Source organism: Aspergillus sydowii (genome assembly GCF_001890705.1).
Source record: "Aspergillus sydowii CBS 593.65 unplaced genomic scaffold ASPSYscaffold_2, whole genome shotgun sequence".
NCBI lineage: Eukaryota > Fungi > Ascomycota > Eurotiomycetes > Eurotiales > Aspergillaceae > Aspergillus > Aspergillus sydowii.
Window position 1 is genome coordinate 1,268,574 of NW_024467860.1, and position 20,183 is coordinate 1,288,756.

Sequence of the window (20,183 nt, forward strand, 5' to 3'; positions counted from 1 at the left end):
CCAACAACACACCAAGGTAGATCGACAACCTTTCGCACTCGCCATGCGTAAGTATCATCTCCTTGGCTATGTCAACATTGGCGGCTAACATCTCTTCGTTGGGCAGCTCCCAAGTTCGACCCCAATGAGGTGAAGATCATGTAAGTTTCGAAAATTCCTCTCTGCGCTCGATGCAAAGACTAACGACATCTATAGCCACCTCCGTGTGACTGGTGGTGAGGTCGGAGCCCAGTCTGCTCTGGCTCCTAAGATCGGTCCCCTTGGTCTGTCTCCCAAGAAGATTGGTGAAGATATTGCCAAGAACACTGGCGACTGGGTAAGGAATCGGAAGTCCGATTTGCGCGAATACACAGATGGCTAATTCATGATTTTTCCAAACAATACAGAAGGGTCTCCGTGTCACCGTCCGTCTGACCATCCAGAACCGTCAGGCCGCTGTCTCGGTTGTGCCCTCCGCCTCTTCCCTTGTCATCAAGGCCCTCAAGGAGCCTCCTCGTGACCGCAAGAAGGAGAAGAACATCAAGCACACCAAGTCCATTCCTTTGGACGAGATCGTTGAGATCGCTCGCAAGATGCGTGAGCGCTCTCTTGCCAAGGAGCTCAAGGGTACCATCCTTGAGATCCTCGGTACTGCTTTCTCTGTCGGCTGCAAGGTCGATGGCCGCAGCCCTAAGGATGTCTCCGATGACATCAAGGCTGGCGAGATTGACGGTAAGTCCTGGAACGAAACTGATTGGAATATGCACAGATGCTAATTGTTTCAATAGTCCCCTCCGAGTAAACAATGGTCGTGATTGTTATGGCGTTCATCAACTTGTATTGGGATGCTAGATACAGCGAATAGGATCATTGCTTTACACCGGCAACAAACAAAAGCTTTTTACGATTCATGACTTTAGGATTCCCACTTGCGTTCAATCTGAATTTTCACGTTTGTTTCACTGGATACGGGTAGTCACTTCCCTTCCATATCTACAAGCTTCGTGTGGCTTGCTGGCTGTTGGCTCTCGAGCATGCTGCAGCCGAACCCCAACATTTTTTTCTGACCTTTGCAACACTCTGGCTCTTACCGTTCCTTCCCGCCTTCGGGCCTGGATTGAACAATACCTCGTGGTATAGGCTTATTTTGCGCAAAGAAGATCAACGACCCTCTACTCACCGCGGTGTTCTTGGGAGGAGTTTTACTTTTCCTGTGGACACAGTGGTCCATTTTTTTGGTCTACATCACTCGTAAAAATACTCGGTCTGGTCGATCCAGTGGACACGTCGTAGTTTCATATCAAACCTAATATAATATCAATCTTTTTGTCTATCATTTTACCTTTCTATCTGTCACTTACCGCGTATCAGCCTTGAAATGCTCCTGCTCTCGTCATCACAGTCTCACCCGTCACTTGTGAATGTGGCTTAGTTTATCGCAAGCTGCATGTCTTCTGCATTAGTCCCGTTAGGGGGACCAGGATGTGCTGCAGGCTTAGCAAGGTATGTGTTTGGCTACATCGAATCAGCGAAGCATCAAGCGTCTCGGTCGAGGAGGCGATGCGCCTGGGCCTCGTGCGCTTCGTCGTGGCTAACGCCTGGGAACAGCAGAGCTATTAATAATATTATTGAAAGCCTAACGGAGGGAAACTGTCGCTAGGTCGAGGGTTTTTTTCCTTCTTCTCTCTTCGCCTCATACGTATACCAAGTCCAACCCGTTTGTCGCACAGTGAAGACGACTGAATAATGGGTGTACTGTGTACACCGAACGGAGGAAAGTTATTGGACCCATGGATGTTGATAGGAAGCACCGAAAGGCGACGATCCCGCTCTCTCCCCACAGACATTTCCATAGTAATCAGTGATCACCGCCGCGGAGCTGTCTTGTAATCTTGTTCCTGGTACGACGCGCCGAGATGCAAGTCTCCTGTCTGTTTCTGCCCCAGTGCGAAGATGAGTCACTGCTTGACGGGAAGGCATATTTATGGATCATAGTTGCGGTCAGACGTCGATATGGATTCTGCCGAACCTGCGGCGCTGAGATAAAGTGGAAGTGTACTCCGAAGAGTTGAGGACTCAGGCCACCATGCCTCAAAGTTTCGAGCCTTGAAACAAGCAAAGTTTGCCGATCTTCATTGATAGTCGCGCTCGTGGACGTCACAAGCGGACCTACTTCGGTTTCCACCTGACATGCCTGTCGAATGTCGATGGTCTGGGTATCGATATAGTTTATGGAGTACGAGCTGTTGATTGCATGATTCGTGCAGAGGAAAGGCAAGAGGTTTACGAAGTCGACTGCTTGACAAACGAGTATATTTCGTGGACAAGGCCCTATGGTTAAGTTATCCCTAAATGCCGAGTGAAGATAATGAACGACCATTCCGAATCCATGTTTGACTTTGATCACCCCTATATTATTGGATTTTGTGATGTGTACTTCAGTCCTGGCTGGGAGGGAGGCCTGTTGCATCTGCTGTAGCAATATATACCGAGCACAGCGTTTGCGCCTTTGCGGCCATGCATAAGAGATATCCATCAGCCCTGGAGCCAACTGCACCTATCTTTTTTTCCAGGGCTTACTTGCATGCAGCGCCTCGAGTGGTTGAATGGATGGAATCCGTCCCAGTTGCCTTTCTTTGTTCACCCGTTGCACAGGCTTGCTGGACTGCAACTGGCGCTCGGAACAGTGCGAGATCGCCCTGATCCCTCTGGGCGCCACTGGGGTCTTGGATCATGGACCGGGCTTGACCACTGACATTGAGCAGACCTGGATCTGCTCTGCCCCAGTGGCTATCACTCCAGCTTTGGTGGTCCCGCTTACATTCTGGCCGTTGGATCGTCACCCTCAAGCGGGACTGGGCGGGCGCTCATCCACCGCGAGTCCGCGACAACTTGCCAAATGCCATGAGTTAGACTCTGTAACGCAGCGTGTAGGAAGGACATATTCGGATGCGCACCCTTCCATCCGCCACCGTCCGTGATTTTCTGACGAAATTGCCCAGAGACGCCTAGTCGATCCTGACGCCTCAGCCTCTTCACACGGCCCCCGGCCAGCCAGGCCTCCCCGACTCCCCAATGCGGCCAGCTTGTTCGCTGGCTCCACTGCTGCTGGTCCCCTTATCCACTGCTTCCACCCATCTCATCCCATCTTTTTCATCGAGCATCCATTCAGCTGCCGCTCCTCTCCCGTTCCGGATCGTCATTGGCCACTCCCGTCTCAGCACTGGTCACCATCGAGATTTCTCCCCCCACCAACAAGCCACCTCCCCCTCCAAGCGGGATCCGCCTCAACGCTACGACACAGTACCAGTCCAGTCGTGTCGACTCACGACACGACTGACTGCTGTCGTTTGGGAGGCTCCGCTCTCAAAAGCCCCAACTCCAAGTCTTTCGATCAACTCATCGTCGCGTCCCCTCTGACCGGCCGCGCCCTGATGCTTTTTGGGTTTCTCAAGACTTTACCTAGTAGTTCAAAGGTTGGCTCTCACAGCCGGCCGAGATCGTCTCCGTGCACCGCGGAAATCACAAGTGGTTTTATATCTCGTTTCGCGTACCCCAGACTCCGCATCCTTTGCAAGGTTGTCTTAATTTATCAGACTTTTTTAAAGTTACTTTCCCCCCTTTTCCTCTCCTCTCCGCCGACCGTTGGGATCATCTCCGCCCCAAACGAGCTCCTTGCGTCCGCCTTCACCATGGTTTCTTAGCCACTCACCAGTCACCACTGAGGAGGTCTATTAGTATAGTGCATGGCAGATGTTAAGTGAATACTATTAAAACAGAATGCACGGATGCAAGTAGAAGGAAAAAGAAAAGAGTAGAATTAAATGCAACAAAAAAAAAGTAAACCAGAAAATACTAAAACAGAGCTGGGTGATCAGCTACTGGTGCCATGTTCAGCCTTTTCCTCCACTCTCTTTTAACGCAGTCCACTTTCCTTCCTCCGATCTTCGTCTTTTTGTTTTTGATTCGTATTAATTCTCTCGATAAAATAATATATTCATCCTGGTCCTTATCCTGGCTCTCGCCCTCTCCCTCCCGACCGACTGTCTTCCCTCGACTCTTCCCGGCTCCTGCCCGCCGTCACTGTCAGCATTCATCCAGCATTGCTGCCAAGCGCCTCCTGTCTTCTTGCTGACCGTGTCTTGCGGGCGCCTGCGTCACTCTTCCGATTTGGGCTGTGACTCTCTGCTCCCTTTTCCACTCCCTTGCATCTCCTCATCTCATCCTCGCTACTAGCGCCCCTCCGAGCGGATCGCCTGCGTGTCTTGTCCTCGACCTTTGGAATCCGGCGCTAACAGTCAAGCATACTTGACTTTTGGTCACTTCGCTCCTTCGTCAACCCTCTTCAGACAACTACCTCCTGCTTCTTGGATCGGATCCTCTTTACAGCCCGTCACAACCGTTCGTGTTCATGTCGAGCCCCGAGACAACCCGTGGGGGGCGTTTTTGAGTCTTCAACCGTGTTGGCTCGGCCCAGGATGAGGTGTAAGAAGCGTTTCAAGAAGGATGCTCGCTGTCGATAAATCCGATCTGAATGTCTCTCGACTCTATTGACCGCTCTCTCTGTCTTGGGTCGTCGCCTGATTTATATCTCAAATCTATATCCTCACTCCCTCCTCGCGTTGCCTCATTATTATTCCCGACTCTATCTTTGTCGTTCATTTCTCTCGCTTAATACTTTCTCTCCTCTCTCCCTCTATACCAACTCTTACATCTATACACGAATTGTCACCGGTTTGGATAGTGTGGTGGAAAATTAAGCAACAGGAAAGGTGCCAGGGCCCAACATGTTACCCTCTGTGGCGCCATTCCCGCCAGTTCAGCCACACCATCTAAATCGATATCACGAAACCGAATCGCACAATGGAAACTATAGCTTGGACAATTCATTCGCGGCGCCGCTTCCTCAGTATGATTTCGCCAACCACAACTCGTTTCAATCGGTCCCCCGAACTCGGCTGCAGTATCCTCACCCCGTCCAACGTCCTGGTATACACGACCCTACCCATTCGGCGACGCTGACATTGAACAATGTTGGGGAACATGCGTTGAGGAGGAAAACGCCCAACGGGACCCTTGCGGCTGGATACGATGGTACACCTGGCGATATGACGATTCAACCGGCGTCGAAGCACATATTGGTTTCGCAGTTGGACTCGGGTCAGCTGGTTTCCCCCCAGACCGGCTTTCCGATTGATTCCTGGCAACAGCCCACCCTGGATCAATCGTCAACAGCCCAGCAATTGAACTTTCCGCCCATGCATAAGACTGATCCAGGTCGCGGCAACGCCATGGCGGAGGAATTGACACAGAGTTTCAACGGGATTAGTTGGATACGGTCGTTGAATGGTGCGCAAGGAATTGACTCGATGCTCAACCAAACGCTACCGATGCAAGGATCTCAGCAGCGGTTCTACTGGCACAATGGAGCGTATGTCCCTACGGTGCTCCCGGCTACTTTGCAGCCATGCATTGGGCCCACGGCATCCGCAGGAACTGCACCATACGGTCCGTACTGGCCGGATGGCGCTTACATTCCATATCGCCCTGCTGCGTTTCGTGAACCTCGTTTAAACCAACAAGCCCCCTTTGCGAATCCGCTCGGCCATTCCGCTCCGCAATTCTTCGACGCGGGGCAGCAATCTTTCGCCATGGGTGGTATCCCATCAAATAATCTGGAGCTCGGGGATTGGAATCAAACCCCCTTGGGCGTATTTAACCATGATGGTTCAGTGAAAAACAATTTCCCTCCGCGTCATTCAGAGCAGAAGACCTTTGATACTTCAAACAACCAACGTGTTTTACCGTTCCATACACGCCAAAGCAACTCTGGATTTGGTTTCTCGACACGACCGCCGTTACATGAACCGTCTGCGTCATGGTCTGGTACTTCTGGAAATGGCGGATATCAGAGCTCTGGGCCGGTTCCCGGTACCAGGGCAGCTAACGCAGAGTTCAAGGAAAAGGTACTGTCATGGGCGCATGGTGTTTATGTCGATCTTCTCGCGTCTATCCACCGAGCACGCCGTAATAGTGCCTCGAATGTCACTCAAGATGGGCAGACCCAACGAATATTGAAACCTAGCATTTACCCTAAACCTCCACGCCAACCCGGCCTTGACTTCTCACACACGGCTGCACCTGAATTCTCTCGACATAATAGCTATCCCTCGAGCCAGTACGGTTTCCCAGCTTTGAGGTTTTGCTTTACTGCGCGAATCGATTTTGAAGCTAACTTTAATAGAAGTCATCGTTATGACCGCCATTCTGGTTCACAATTCCAACAATTAACGGGGAATAATCACCTGGTTGAAAGATTAAGGCAAACGGGTCGTCTGAATTCTATTTCGGGCTCACCCTTCTCTTCCAGCTCACTAAGTGAGAACACAACGGTTGCAAACGCGGCATCTTCACTGGAGTTATTGTCACATCTTTGCATGGAAAGTGGCTGGGAATGGATTGATGGCATGCTTCTCGGTGGATGTCTCGCTTACGGTCTAGGCGACTATAACAAGGCGATGCGATGGTATATGAGAATCATTGCACGCGATGCAGCGTAAGTACTTGGCTGTACTGGCTTTTCTCAATGTCTATTCCTTCTAACCTGATTTTAGACACGTCGAAGCTATTTCTAATCTTGCAGCCACCCTACTGGCCTTGGACCGGAGGGAGGAGGCATTGCAACACTGGCTTCGTGCTGTAAAACTGCGCCCGAGCTATTTCGAAGCCGTTGAACATCTCATCGGTCTTCTATGCAGCAGTCAACGTGGGAAGGAGGCAGTCAACATTATTGACTTTGTGCAGAACTCCCTACGGTTGTCCAAGAACGGTGACTGTTTCAAAGCCGACGAACACGCTAGTGAAACCGAGAGTGACGCCGATAGCCGAGTCTCCAGTGCGTCCGACTTGGGATCATATGAGAAGGCCGCATTTGATTACGATGATGATTTCAGCCGGTCGGCCTTTGTCAATCGCAAGTCTGGAGAAGGCGTTGCCGCTGGGTACGGTTCTAGCGGATACTCTGTCTCGGGCTGCGATAACGGCCGGATGCTCGCACTTGTTCACGCCAAAGGAAACATGCTATATGCCCTGGGTGACTACGTGGCAGCAGCAGTAGCCTTTGAGGATGCTATCCTAATTAGCGCGGGACGAAGGCGCCATGGTATTCAAGCCCTCATTAAGCAGATTTTCGCCGCATTTTCGCAAGGCTCACGCAGCGGATATATGGGGTCCGACCATCACGATCCGCAGGAGACCATTTTGCTCTACCCCGACAAGGCACTCCAGACGTCAAAATTGGTCTTTGCTCCATGTGGAACACCGCCAGGGATCAAATATGTACCGGAAGGCCTGGCAAGGAAGGCTGCTTTATCCACGACAAGCAATTCGTTACTCTCGCTGGCAAAGATATACCAGGACGGCATGTCAAGCGCCCATAGTAATACTAATGGTGCCCCTCGATCTGCACCTGGCGTTCGGGACATCCTCGCTCTATACTATTTGTCGCTTTCCCTTCAACCGAGTCCTTCTACCGCCAACAACGTTGGGATTTTGCTTGCCGGTATCCACAACAATGCGCCTGGAAAGGGTCTTGCCCGGTCCAGCGGGGAGATGCAGCACCCAGAGATACCTGGAGTCATTCCTGGCACCGGAGTGTCACTGGCTCTGGCTTATTATAATTATGGGCTCCATCTCGACTCGCGGCATGCTCACCTGTATACAAATCTCGGCAGTCTACTCAAGGATATCGGTCAGCTGCAAGCGGCTATCCGCATGTACGAGCAGGCCGTTCAGTGTGATGGCAACTTCGATATTGCACTAGCAAACCTCGCGAATGCAGTTAAAGATGCAGGAAGAGTCAACGACGCAATCTCATACTACAAGCGCGCCGTGAAAGTGAATCCGGACTTTGCAGAGGCCGTGTGTGGGTTGGCTAATGCTCTGAACTCGGTGTGCAACTGGATGGGCCGCGGGGGCATCGCCAATGCATTCGGTTTCTTGGATCGTTGGCATGTGGACGACCAAGGAATGCTTCGTGACTCGTACGGCATTGATGCGGGCTCTGGGTGGATTAAACGTGTGGTTGACATTGTCGATCGACAGCTGAAAGAGGGTGAAATCTGGGGCCGTGGCCTCTTGACAACAAATACGGTCGAGCAGCTGTGCGCGCAACTGATTCCTGCGGTGGATGGTCGTCGTCGATCTGCGGCTGGAGCCCTGGTTGCACTGCTCCAGTCTTGGGCTGGACAGAAGTGGGAGGGTTCCCGCATCGTTAAGCTCGTGGAACGCGTGATCAGGGCCATTACATGGCGATGGTACCAGGATCGCTACATCTATGGCAGGGAGTACCCATCGTCCAAATACCGACGGCCCCAGCTGCCTGCTGGTTTATCGGCACCAAACGCACCAACTGTCCTTCCCTTTCATACGTTTACCTGCCCACTTTCGGCGAAACAGATTCGACAGATCTCCCAGCGAAATGGCCTCCGTATATCTTGCTCGACCCTGCGGTCTCCATGGCTGCCGCCCACGGTTTACCCACCGCCAGCTCCTCCGAACCCATACCTCAAGGTTGGATATGTATCGTCTGACTTCAACAACCACCCGCTTGCCCATCTGATGCAGTCGGTGTTCGGGTTGCACAACCCGACCAAAGTCAAGGCGTACTGCTATGCGACCACCGCAAGCGACAAGTCGATTCACCGGCAGCAGATTGAGAAAGAGGCGCCCGTGTTCTACGATGCCAGCGGATGGCCTGTTGAACGGCTCGTGAGGCAGATAGTCGAAGATGGCATTCACATCCTCATTAACCTCAACGGATACACCCGGGGTGCGCGCAATGAGGTTTTTGCTGCGAGACCAGCCCCGATTCACATGTCCTTCATGGGATTTGCGGGAACATTAGGCGCGGAATGGTGTGACTACATTCTTGCCGACAATTTGTCTATACCTCCGGACACCCTCTCACCAGGCAATCGCTTGACGAGGATCGAAGATCGATCTTTTGAAGAAGACCATAGCGAAGAAGCTGAAAACTGGGTGTACGGAGAGAAGATAGTATATACTCGGGATACGTTCTTCTGCTGTGACCATCGACAGAGCGCGCCTGACGCAAAAGACTCGTCCATTGCTTGGGAGCATGAGCAAACGAGACGCTGGCGCATGCGGAAGGAATTGTTTCCTAACCTCAGCGATGATACTATCATTTTGGGCAATTTCAACCAGCTTTACAAGGTATTCCTCCCCTTCTTCGATTTATTTTGACGGACAGAGCTAATGAGTAATTCATTCAGATTGAGCCTACAACTTTCCGGACCTGGCTGCGGATTCTCGCGAGGATCCCAAATGCGGTGCTCTGGCTTCTGCGCTTTCCCGACCTTGGAGAGCAAAATCTCAGGGAGACTGCTGCAGCCTGGGCGGGCGAGGAGACGGCATCTCGGATTGTCTTCACAGATGTTGCGCCTAAGAATACCCACATCGCGCGGGCAAAGATCTTGGACTTGTTTCTTGACACACCAGAGTGCAATGCGCACACGACGGCAACAGACGTCTTGTGGAGCGGCACTCCGCTCTTGACACTCCCGCGCTACAAGTACAAGATGTGCTCTCGAATGGCAAGCAGCATTCTCAACAGTGCATTACCGAAGAACGAGTCCGGGAACCAAGCGCGCGAGGAACTGATCGCCATTTCTGATGAAGATTACGAAAACAAAGCAAGCCACCTATGCCGGAATCTATACTACGAGCCTGGGGCGGAAGGACGAGCACGAGGCCGGTTGTTTGAGCTCCGCAGAATGTTATTTGAGGAGCGATGGAGAAGCTCACTATTTGACACCAACCGATGGGTTCGTGATTTGGAAGACGCTTACGAGCGAGTGTGGAATCAATGGGTGAATGGCGAAGAAGGTGATATATGGTTGTGATGTGCGCGCATCTTGAAATATACCCCATTAGCGTTGATTTCGTTTGGTTTGGATTTTCTTTTGTTTGGTGCTGTCGTTACTGTCGCTGTCTGAGTTTTGTGGGATGGAATGTCTCTGTTCGTAAAGGCTGTCTCTCGCCTTCGTTTATTATGGTTTGTTGAATCTGTGGAACATGCCTCAAATCCTATGACCCTGCTACAGCTGTAGAACAGGGATTGTATTGCATTCTGGCGTTTGGATGAATCTGGGCTGGTAGCTAGCGATGGGATGGATTGTTGGGAGCTGAACCGGCAGCTGGCTGGTTAACGTTTAAAAGGCATGTTTCGTTTCTGTTCTTGTTCTTGTTCTGGACGATGGTTATGATGAGATATCGGTATCTTTTAACACGGATAGGGTTAGGTAGGCGTTTTGGGAACGGTCTAGACACTCCCCGTTTAGCATGATAGCATTACTAAACGTATTAGCACGATTTTTAATTTATTCAGTCTGACCGAACCACCAACTAAATATCATGCCCGTGCTGAAATGGAAGCTTGTATACGAGACTTGGACTCGTGACCGTGAACAGACAGGGTAACAGGGTAACACTCAGTAGCCGAGGTGCAGGATGTGACGTAACTAATCGCAATCCTGATTACCAACCAACCAGCTTTGCTATAATAATAATACCTTGGTCTGGGCTCTGTGCAGACTACCTACTATTTAATCGTCGTTGAACACTGAATATATCCAGATTCCTCAGTGAGGTAGAATAGGTCACTACTACTTACTGGATTGTTGTTGACATGGCATCCGCAACGAAAGTCCACCTCTCGCCACAATCCGACACCGGTGCCTGGAGCACAGGTATAACACCAGGGTCAGCCAGGACAGCAAGCGAGGTCTTGCAGGAGGACCTGCAGAAGCATCATGTCTACTTCAATGAGAAGGGCTTCCATAGTACGTTCCCAACCCAAGGAAACAATCCATGCCTAGTAATGGAGGATAAAAGGAGGATAAAAGTGGGGATGAATGCCATGCATGTATGCTAACATGTATCAGACCACATCCCGCACCACATTCTAACAATCTACGCCCTGGGCGCGACACCAGACGAGATCCGCGCCGCCTATGAGCGGAATAAGGCGTACCAGCGACCTGCACTGGCGGTGAATGAGGATGCAGTGCGTGCGCTCCACGACAAAGGCAAGTTCCGCCAGGCGCTGGGCGACGAGGGCAATTATGCAAATTTCCTCGCGTTCTTTCAGCAGGAGATTCAACGGGTTGGTGTCGAGTCTGTTTTGAAAGAGTACCTGTTTAAGGAGGATGAGAATGCGGAAAGTTTGATGGCGAGGTTGTTTGGTGGTATGTCCTACCCTGCCCTGCCCTGCCCTGCTTAACAAACTTTAATCATTCTTTTGGCTTTGTCTTTACGTTTTGTAAGGGAAGGGTTACTGAAGATGTTATACAGGCCTGCTCCATCCAATAATCCACCTTGGTTTCGCGCTCGAGTTCAATCAGCCGGCCATCGTCGCTGAAGCGCTCGCGCAGACAGCAATCCACGACGATTGGACGGGGCCAAAGTTTCTCTTCCCGGTTGAGAAGGCCGCCGGTGGAATTGGCAAGAAGACGAACAAGACGATGCTGCAGCTACTGGAAGAGGCGCGCGCAGACAAGAAATTAGCCAACTCGGTCCACTTTGAGGACGGGAATAAACTGCGCGATGGCGTTCTCAAACGTGCGCCGGACGAGATGATCAAGTATGCGTCGCAGTATACGGTTTCGGAAGAGCAGATGTGGGAGCGGTTTGTGGAGATGGTGGATGTTTCTGGTGAGTCTGAATTATTTATTCCCACTTTCCAAGGATCTAGATCGGTGTTGATTGACTGTGATATAGTATATTTCACCGCTGCGTCCCAACGCCCATCCAAACAGGTCAAGTTTGACTTCTTCTATATCCACACGGTTAACTCGTCTATCTTCTTCACTAAGATCCTAGCACTGGATTTCCTCGACACGCGCACGAAGCTCCGCCTACTGGAGGCCAAAGGACGCATGGACCTCATGATGTACATCTCCCGCAACGCACCAGAACTGTATCTCGATGAAATCACCAAATACCCAATCTCGAATAACTGGGATGCCCTTATTGTCCAGGGTAACAGACACCCGCGGGACGACGGACATCTTTCCAAGTTGGTACGTGCGTTGAAGAACGGGGAGAGTGTTTGTCGTCCGTATGAGGGGAGGGCGAGGGAGTTAGGGCTCAAGATTACGGGGGATGCATGGCTGAGGATTGGAAACATGGGTAGGTTCCACTGCTTATTCTTTGGAATATGGGGTTTCCAGTTGCTAATTGATATGTCAAAGTCATTGATTCAGTCAAGGACAAGGAAGAAGAGACAATGTGGGTTCGGTCAACAGGGTTCGACGAGGCTTGGGCGCAGATTGAGGATCGGGCCAAGTTATAGTTCATTTTTTACAATTCATTATGCAACTTATCTCCACTCTCCATATCTTACTTTGACAGTTTACTTGATTCTAAGATATTGACATTTATTTATAAGTGAGATACTGGATTCAATAATAACACAACTTGCCGTCTATCGACACATCAAGTCTTTATACCGGAAGAAACAAAGCCATACTCCATTAACCATCCATCCCAATACTAAACAAATACCTTACAGGTGGTGGCAGCTAGCAGACTTGATAGCCTGTGGCTTGTCCAACTTGTGCGTGTTAATCGGAACAGAGTAGACATCTCCCTCGACGCCCGAAACTGAACAGATAGCGCCGCCGGGGTTGTAGACGCTGTCCACGACCAGGGAGTTGTCTGGAGACAGTCGCTGTTAATACAGAGAGAATTTCTGCTGTTATAAAGGAATTATAGAAACTTACCGACATCAGTGGATTCCCCGTCAGTAGAGAATGTCTGGCTGTATTTCTGGCCATTCGCGCCGTAGAAGGTGAGTGACACGCTCTCAATCTGGCGCTTGTCTTCAGCAGGGGCAGCGCTGGTGAAGACAGCGAGGGAGGCGACAACGGTAGCAAGAATGGTGGAACGCATTTTGATGGTGGTGGTGTTATAAAGAGGTCGGTTGATTTGGATTATTGAGCGATTGATTGTGAGGCTGTTTTGGTACTGATGAATCCAACGGACTTGAAGAAGGCTTATATAGCTTTTCGCTCTGTATACTTCCTGGTTCCTGCTACCTCACTCTCCCCCCATTGTCTACGGTTCAACCTATTTTTAACCCCCCGAGCGTCCCCAATCTCGCATCTCGCAAGGTCGATTGACGTGGCTTTGACACTATACAGAACAGACACGATCAGCATTCAAGGCCTCCCGTCGGCTCGGCACAGCCGAAACCGGAGACCGTGGCAAGTGAAGTCTCCAATTACACAGTCTGTCCTTTGGGTTTGGGCTGCAAACACGAGGAAAAGTGGGTAAGTGGTGATGTAAGGAGTCCTCGTATTCAGCTATTGTCGGGCTGCGAGTGCCTCAAGAAGCGAATCGAGATGAACAACCAAGTTATGGGAATGTTTCAGGCAACCAGAGCATAGCCACGGCGGCAAGAAAATGCGGACATTATGTTGCACTATTCTTGTGTAACTGCAACATTCCTTGCGAGGTCCAATTGTTTGTTGGACCAGAGTATGGAGAATGAATGATAATACATGGATTCGAGAACAAGGTGTGGATGCGTCATAAGTTTCAAGGCATCCCGTCAGCCTTACTGCTACCTTAACGGCAACAAGACTTGGTACTAGCAGCGCCCCATATGTACAAAAATAAACGATATTTACCTTATTTTACCAAGTACGTCTATCGTATATACATGTAGCGGTTTACTGGTAGGATCTCATTTGATCCACCCACCCCCCATAGCGGTCATCCCAACCCTAGTCCAAAATCCGCCCTCGCCCTTCATCTTCTCATCCATCTCAGCCTTCAGCACGGGATTGATCCCCTTCTTTCTCATCTTCTCCTGCTTCTCCAGCGGGATCTTGTGCACGGGGTGATCCTTGTCCACTTCTCGGGTCATGGTTGCTTCTGCGGAGGGCGTCACGCCCCATGAGAAGGACGGGTCAGGGCGTTTGGAAGAAGTAGTTTGTTTTTGTTCTGGCTCTGACTCTGGTTTTAATGTTGACGAAGAGGAGATTTCTTTGGTCAAGGCTGAGGGTTGGTTGGGATTTGGTTTTGTTTTCATCCATGGTGTGTTGATGTGGCTGATTAGGCGGTGTTTTGTTTTGGCTTAGATTGGATAGATTATTTGGCTTTGTAGATTTGGTTTAAAGATTTCGGTAGCGAGATACTTGGTATATGCACACATGGAGAAGGTACATAGGCCAGTCTGTAAATGCGATGGTAAACGCTTATTATTTATGGGAGCTGTCTTGTTGGGCGCTGGCAATTGCTTGGGGGCCGGACACGACATGATGTCATATCACTAGGGCGTGAGAATGATAGGAACACAGACAGTTGAAGGATCGTGGAAGGATCATGATCGTTCGATTTACTGCCTCTTTTGCTTGTTTAAGGGGGAGGGGGGGTTGTGTCGTCCACGGACGCGAACGAAGCTCGCAGGCTAAGGTGTGTAGAAATATGCAGATTTATATACTGTCATAACTTCGATCCCTCATTACATACTTTTCTTGTCATATTCATTACTTTAGATTCATTTCATACATCATCGAATTCATGGTATCCGGCTGAGCTTCAAATCCAACGACCTGGACAGATTCCTCGACACCAAGAAAGCCATATCCGACTTCCTTGCAAGATACTGAAGCGCACAGATACAGAACTCGCAGTTCTGCCGGAATCTCTCCGACAGTACATCCATGGGCTCGCCAGGTATGACATGTATACTCTCTAGCGAGATTGATGCCGCCTTGGCGAAACAATGGACGAGAACAACTGTCCACGGCTCAACGAGGAAAGCCACCTCGTTAAGGGAGTCGTGGAAATAGCGGAGCATGATGGGGTCTTGTCCGTGTAGTGATGAACGAGCAAGGGCACCAACTGCCAATGCATTATCAATTCGCAAATTAGAGACGAAGTCTGTGGCTTGTCGAGCCTCGCGGCCGAGCCTCGAGCCGAGCCGTCCGTTGTCAATGCTTTCTACCACGTCTGCTAGAAGCATCGTGGCAAGATGCCAATGACCGTCGAGAATCACGTACCACGATTGAATGCGAGGAGGGAGGAATTCGTGGTTAGCGACACAGTCGAGCATGAAGCCCTGGTATATGGAGTTCCAGTGCTGATAGACTAGCAGGGTTTTCTGAATGACTTCCTCAAGTCGGTCAGGGCTTGCCCCTCGGTATATTAGGGTTTGGAGTTGTGTGATGCGGCGATAAAGCAGAACTTTGACGGGCGTTGCCTCGGAGAGAACGGCCGCAGCATCTTCATAAGAGCATGGCCATCTTATTTGTATTTGTGTGGATTCCTGGCGCTCGAGAGGACTGCGGAGGAAGAAGTCGCCCCATACATCTTGCTTTTTGCGCACTCCACTTTGGGGGATATTGAAGCAGTCTAGGTCGATTTGCTCTTCGGTTTCGGATACCGGAGGTGAGGCTGATGCAATCTGACTGTCTTCATCTGACACCACTAATGGTCGCTGGTACATTGCAGAGCTCAGTGTGTCAAACATGACCCCCAGCCAGAACATGAGACCAAGAGTACTGCGATGGTCCTGACTAGCTAGAATCGGATCGGCCTGCGGAGACTCAGACGTAGAAGACGCTGGCATCTCCAGTACATCAGTCATTGTCGACCCTACCGACCCCCTCCGAAGCTCCCTCACACTTGGAGGGGGAGGCGCCTCCCGTTGGAGTCTGGCGAACTTGTGCCTGAAGTTGAAAAGCTGGCGGTTGGCGGTTTCAAGGAAGCTCGGTGCACCGTCGTTTTCCAATAGCTGACCTAGGCGCTCATCTTGACTGTGGTCCAAGGGACTCTGGGTTAAAGAGAATATGATGTTTGCGAATATAATTCGGAAGGAGGGTATCCTTGTTGAGTGCTCCAAGGCGTGGCGTGCCTCATTCCAAACGTTTTTCCGGATCGATCGCTCGTCATAATCGATTGGAGCGGGGACGTATAGATCTGATCCTCTTTGCGCATGCTGAGTCCACTGCGAGGCAAATGCCATGATCGCCAAGTGGAGTGTACGTGCTGCGGTCTTGTCCTCCTCCGCGCTCAGTGCCCGGCCACGTAATGAAGAGGAAGCGCGGTCCAACCGACAGACCCGGATGCACATCCTATTCGACCAGCTGGGGCCCCATTCCTTTCTTTCATTAAATGGTAGCAGGCTGCTAATCTTGTCGGTGTAGGGGCAGTTGTGCTCTGTCAGCCAGCATGACAACGCGTTTTCCATACTGTCGTGGTATATACGGATCAAATTCCGCGTCATCGTTGAACGAGCGTATTTATCAGCTGTATTATCGGAAGCGAGGCAAAAGCTCCATTGAGGATTTTGTTTCTTCGCGCGCTGATTAGAATCGGCCGTTGATGAATCGGGGGAAGTGAATTCGAAAGAGGAAGATGAAGGATAGGATGAGTCTTGTAGTTGCTGGACCACGTCGAATGTATTGTCAAGGGCATTTGGTAGTGTAGGGTCAGGGAAGACTGATTGCGGTTCGAGTCCGCTAAACGAATTATCAGGCTCTTCAGTCACATCCCTGACCTGCCAGTCGTTTGGAACGCTCATATTCCACGAAAATAAACCGGATGGGCCATCACTTGGCCCTAACTCTTCCCCGATAACCGCGCCTCCTGGAAGCAAGGAAGAGGATGGGGGAGCAATATTTGAGGAGGCGAACATATCATTGGGGTGTGTAGGATACCACTGCGAAGCAGAGTGAGGCCCATCGTCCAGGAGGACATTATAGGAGCCCACCATGGAGGGGACAACACGACTTGGATCAGGAGGTGTCCCACCACTATTACTACTAGGGTTGCTAACAGTACTAGGATTGCTAGGAGCAGTCGAAACGCCCGGTCTTGGTCTTGCTCGTCCTTTGGGGTCGACACGCTTCGCTGGCTTCGAGGAAAGCCAGGTAAATGTGCATTCTTTTTTCCATCGCTTGCAGTTGGTGCAAGAATCAAAGCTACCATTCTCCCGGTTGCTCTAGAAATTTTTGATATCAGTATTAGCCGATGTTAAAGCAGGGTAAGAGAGGGCCACAAACCGGAGCATCACAGCGCCTCTTGCCCTTGCGACAGGGGTCACAACTATGAAACTGACGGCGGCGAGAGTCATCCATGGCGAGCAGCCGAGTTTGATAGCGACTTCTGCATTGGGTTCCGAGGAGATGAGGAGACAAAGCGGGATCCCGACGCAGATAACTTGTCGTTGTCCGCACAGCGTCAGCCCCCGGAAGATCACGAACTGTGCGGGGTTCGGGTGGGGAAGCCTAGCGTGGGGTCGGGGTATGGCGGCGATATGTTCAGCTACCCAATCTGGAGGGGCGAAGACAGCTTGTCCAAGGATCTTGGAGGGATTTAAAGCATCCAAAGTAGCGGGTTGAACCGATGGGCGAGAACGGTGCCGAGTCTGGAGAGGTGTGTTCCAAGTCTGTGGAGCGGTGCAAGTTGCGGGGGAGGCAGGATGAGAGCGAGCGGGAGAAGGGGTGATATAAGAGCTAGTCAAACTAATTAGAGCTAATGAGAGGCGCGTTGACTTGGCGAATGCTGATCGTTGCTCGACATCCCTGGATCGGTGGTCGTCCCAGGTCTTTCCACATGCCGCAATTATACGAAAAAGTACGATAATAACGGCGAGCTCTTCGCGGGGATATTCTAGCGCAAAGTATGTTCCTCCCACGGGGCAATTTGATTTGCCCGACTATAAGCTCGGCACGTGGTCCGCCGCTCCTTCCAGTTTTACTCTTGTCTACTCTCCAGGCGGCCCTTCGCGCCTCCCTCAACCGGAATATTTGTCTCAGCCTTGGAGCCTGACGCGTGCTGCCAATCTCGTTGATTCATATACAGTTAACTAAATGTGATACATGACAACCATGAAATTGGTACTAGTATGCGATGTGGCCTACGACTGCGAAAGCTGCACGCGGACCGTCTTGATTTCCGTGTAGTTCTCCAGCGCGTACGATCCCAGTTCGCGGCCCAGACCCGACTCCTTGAACCCACCAAACGGCATCTGGTAGTGCAGCGTGTTGTAGTTGTTCACCCAGACGGTTCTGTTGCAAGTCATTAGCGGAGTTTGAGACCTGCGGTTTCAAGGGACAACTCACCCCGCCTTGATTTCGTTTGATACTCTGATGGCGGTGTTGATATTCGTGGTGTGGACGGCTGCAGCGAGGCCTGTTTTGGACGGTCAGTCATGCTCATATACATCTACTACTGTTAAGTTGGATTCTCACCGTAATTCGTGTCGTTTGCCATGCGAATCGCTTCCTCTTCGCTGCGGACCTTCTGCACCGTGCATACCGGTCCGAAAATCTCCTCCTTTACGATAGTCATGTTCTCATCAACATCCGCGAAAATCGTCGGCTGGATGTAGTACCCCTCGCCACCATGCCGGCTGCCACCGGTGATGACCTTGGCTCCCGCCTTCTTTCCGGCCTCGATATAGCCCATGATCCGGTCATATTGCACCTGCGACACCTGTGGGCCCTGGAACGTGCTAGGGTTGAAAGGATCTCCGACATTGTTCTGCTCAGCGCGCTTTTTGAACAGCGACAGGAACTGATCATAGATGGCCTCGTGCACGAGGATCCTCGAGCCCGCGCAGCAACATTGTCCGTGATTGAAAAAGATCCCCAGGTTCACCCATCCAATTGCCTCTTCCAAATTTGCGTCGGGTAAAATGATATTCGGAGACTTGCCACCAAGTTCCAGTGTAACCTTTTTCAAGTTGCTCTTTGCTGCTGCCTGCAGGATCTGTCGGCCAACAAGGGTCGAGCCGGTGAAGGCGACTTTATCAATATCCATATGTGAAGCAATTGCCGCACCTGCGGTTCTTCCAAATCCTGAGATGACATTAATCACGCCAGGAGGGAACCCCGCTTCCTTAATCAAAGCAGCCACATACAGAGCTGATAGTGGCGTCTGCTCCGCAGTCTTCATAACAACTGTATTTCCCGTCGCAATGGCCGGTCCGATCTTCCACGCAAACATTAACAGCGGGAAGTTCCACGGAATAATCTGTCCACAGACACCGACGGGCTCATGCCTTGTATAGGTCAAGCTGCCCGTATCTGTGTCAATTGTCTGGCCATAGATCTTGTCTGCCCAGCCGCCATAATAGCGGAGGCATCCTGCGGAGGCTGCGACATCACCTTTGGCCATCGACACACCTTTGCCATTATCGAGGGCTTCGATGGCGGCTACCGTGTTACTGTCTCGTTCTAGGAGGTCGGCGAGGCGGGTGAGGAGACGGCCGCGGTTGGAAGGGGTAACTTGCTTCCACTCGCCTTCGAGTGCTGCGCGGGCAGCTTTCACGGCGATGTCGACGTCTTTCTCTGTGCCTTCGTGGACGGCGACGATGGGCTTCTCGTTGTGAGGGTTGATTGTTTCGAAGGTCTTCCCGTCAACACCTTTGACGAATTCGTTGTTGATGAACCTTGTACAATGTTAGTGACGTCTGGAGTGGAGCTGTGCAAGGTAAACATACAGTCCTAAAGGTTGCTCATACGAGACCGCAGGGGTCTTGATAGTTTGGGACAGAGCCATGATGAAGATGGAATGATAAGAGTGTGAGATTGAGATGGGACTTGAGCAGTGCTTCCCTCATTCATCGGGACAGCAGCGACCTTTTAGATGCCTGCTGGACCGAGTACTCGGGACGAGAATCTTCGGGCAAGAGGCGACAGCGGGGGCCCGTGGGGTATATGTCGATAATGGCCGGTCCGGTATTTCTCGCTTTATACAGAGCCATCTATTAGGACTGTTCTCAGTGGTTTGTGCTACTGTCTCTCCGCGTAATTTCCCCATTCGCCCCGCGCTTTCCCCCGAGTCCCCTGCTCCGCTTGTTTATGTTTCCCTTTGCCCGGGGTACGGATGCGGATGCGGATGCGGATCCCAGGCGTTCGTCTTGGGATCTCCGATGTTGCATGCATGAGCCATGGCTCATGAGGCTAGTTTCGTCCGCATCTCGGGGAGAAACGTGGCAGCCACCGGGGTACCTGTGCGTCAAGTGTCCTACCATTTGGATCATGACTGTTTGTTCATCGGTTGTATTCTTGGTCTAACATGCAGGTGATGCTACATCTGACACTAACCCTGTCGCATCTTACAGCAGCTAGATTTAGTTCTTGGTGGACTGGTCTTAACTTCTATTT

At 51.1% G+C, this 20,183-nt stretch overlaps 7 protein-coding genes across 7 annotated transcripts; 4 read left to right on the forward strand and 3 right to left on the reverse strand.

The window, feature by feature from the left end:
- Positions 1-43: 43 nt before the first annotated feature.
- Positions 44-1,738, forward strand: ASPSYDRAFT_1167175 (60S ribosomal uL11 domain-containing protein; the record flags this gene model as incomplete). Its single annotated transcript, XM_040840185.1, has 5 exons — positions 44-47; positions 107-140; positions 196-316; positions 387-711; positions 1,120-1,738. The coding sequence occupies 5 exons, from the start codon at positions 44-46 to the stop codon at positions 1,287-1,289; spliced, it is 654 nt and encodes a 217-aa protein (XP_040705965.1). The 3' UTR covers positions 1,290-1,738.
- Positions 1,739-3,054: 1,316 nt separating this feature from the next.
- On the forward strand, positions 3,055-3,399 carry ASPSYDRAFT_27811 (uncharacterized protein; the record flags this gene model as incomplete). Its single annotated transcript, XM_040844441.1, has 1 exon — positions 3,055-3,399. The coding sequence occupies one exon, from the start codon at positions 3,055-3,057 to the stop codon at positions 3,397-3,399; it is 345 nt and encodes a 114-aa protein (XP_040705966.1).
- A 1,367-nt stretch (positions 3,400-4,766) lies between these two features.
- ASPSYDRAFT_27812 (UDP-N-acetylglucosaminyltransferase) lies at positions 4,767-9,902 on the forward strand (the record flags this gene model as incomplete). Its single annotated transcript, XM_040844442.1, has 3 exons — positions 4,767-6,535; positions 6,594-9,213; positions 9,273-9,902. The coding sequence occupies 3 exons, from the start codon at positions 4,767-4,769 to the stop codon at positions 9,900-9,902; spliced, it is 5,019 nt and encodes a 1,672-aa protein (XP_040705967.1).
- A 785-nt stretch (positions 9,903-10,687) lies between these two features.
- ASPSYDRAFT_146077 (questin oxidase family protein) lies at positions 10,688-12,352 on the forward strand (the record flags this gene model as incomplete). The annotated part of the gene is made up of 5 exons (XM_040841586.1): positions 10,688-10,841; positions 10,944-11,246; positions 11,353-11,712; positions 11,779-12,189; positions 12,252-12,352. The coding sequence occupies 5 exons, from the start codon at positions 10,688-10,690 to the stop codon at positions 12,350-12,352; spliced, it is 1,329 nt and encodes a 442-aa protein (XP_040705968.1).
- Positions 12,353-12,565: 213 nt separating this feature from the next.
- On the reverse strand, positions 12,566-12,951 carry ASPSYDRAFT_27814 (uncharacterized protein; the record flags this gene model as incomplete). Its single annotated transcript, XM_040844443.1, has 2 exons — positions 12,566-12,717; positions 12,783-12,951. The coding sequence occupies 2 exons, from the start codon at positions 12,949-12,951 to the stop codon at positions 12,566-12,568; spliced, it is 321 nt and encodes a 106-aa protein (XP_040705969.1).
- A 1,633-nt stretch (positions 12,952-14,584) lies between these two features.
- On the reverse strand, positions 14,585-17,147 carry ASPSYDRAFT_85860 (uncharacterized protein; the record flags this gene model as incomplete). The annotated part of the gene is made up of 2 exons (XM_040851573.1): positions 14,585-17,011; positions 17,073-17,147. 2 exons carry the CDS (start codon positions 17,145-17,147, stop codon positions 14,585-14,587), a joined length of 2,502 nt encoding a protein of 833 aa, XP_040705970.1.
- Positions 17,148-17,873: 726 nt separating this feature from the next.
- Positions 17,874-19,629, reverse strand: ASPSYDRAFT_40774 (uncharacterized protein). The gene is made up of 3 exons (XM_040846147.1): positions 18,264-19,629; positions 18,135-18,204; positions 17,874-18,080 (listed from the first exon to the last, which is right to left on the reverse strand). The coding sequence occupies exons 1-3, from the start codon at positions 19,189-19,191 to the stop codon at positions 17,930-17,932; spliced, it is 1,149 nt and encodes a 382-aa protein (XP_040705971.1). The 5' UTR covers positions 19,192-19,629; the 3' UTR covers positions 17,874-17,929.
- Positions 19,630-20,183: the final 554 nt, after the last annotated feature.

Excerpts from the sequence above, each read along its gene's own strand:
- ASPSYDRAFT_40774 (XM_040846147.1), bottom strand. The coding sequence starts at position 19,191 with ATGGCCAAAGGTGATGTCGCAGCCTCCGCAGGATGCCTCCGCTATTAT. Across the intron at positions 18,205-18,263 it reads GGCAAACGACACGAATTACG|GCCTCGCTGCAGCCGTCCAC; the intron begins GTGAGAATCCAA and ends CGTCCAAAACAG. Across the intron at positions 18,081-18,134 it reads TCAAACGAAATCAAGGCGGG|AACCGTCTGGGTGAACAACT; the intron begins GTGAGTTGTCCC and ends GACTTGCAACAG.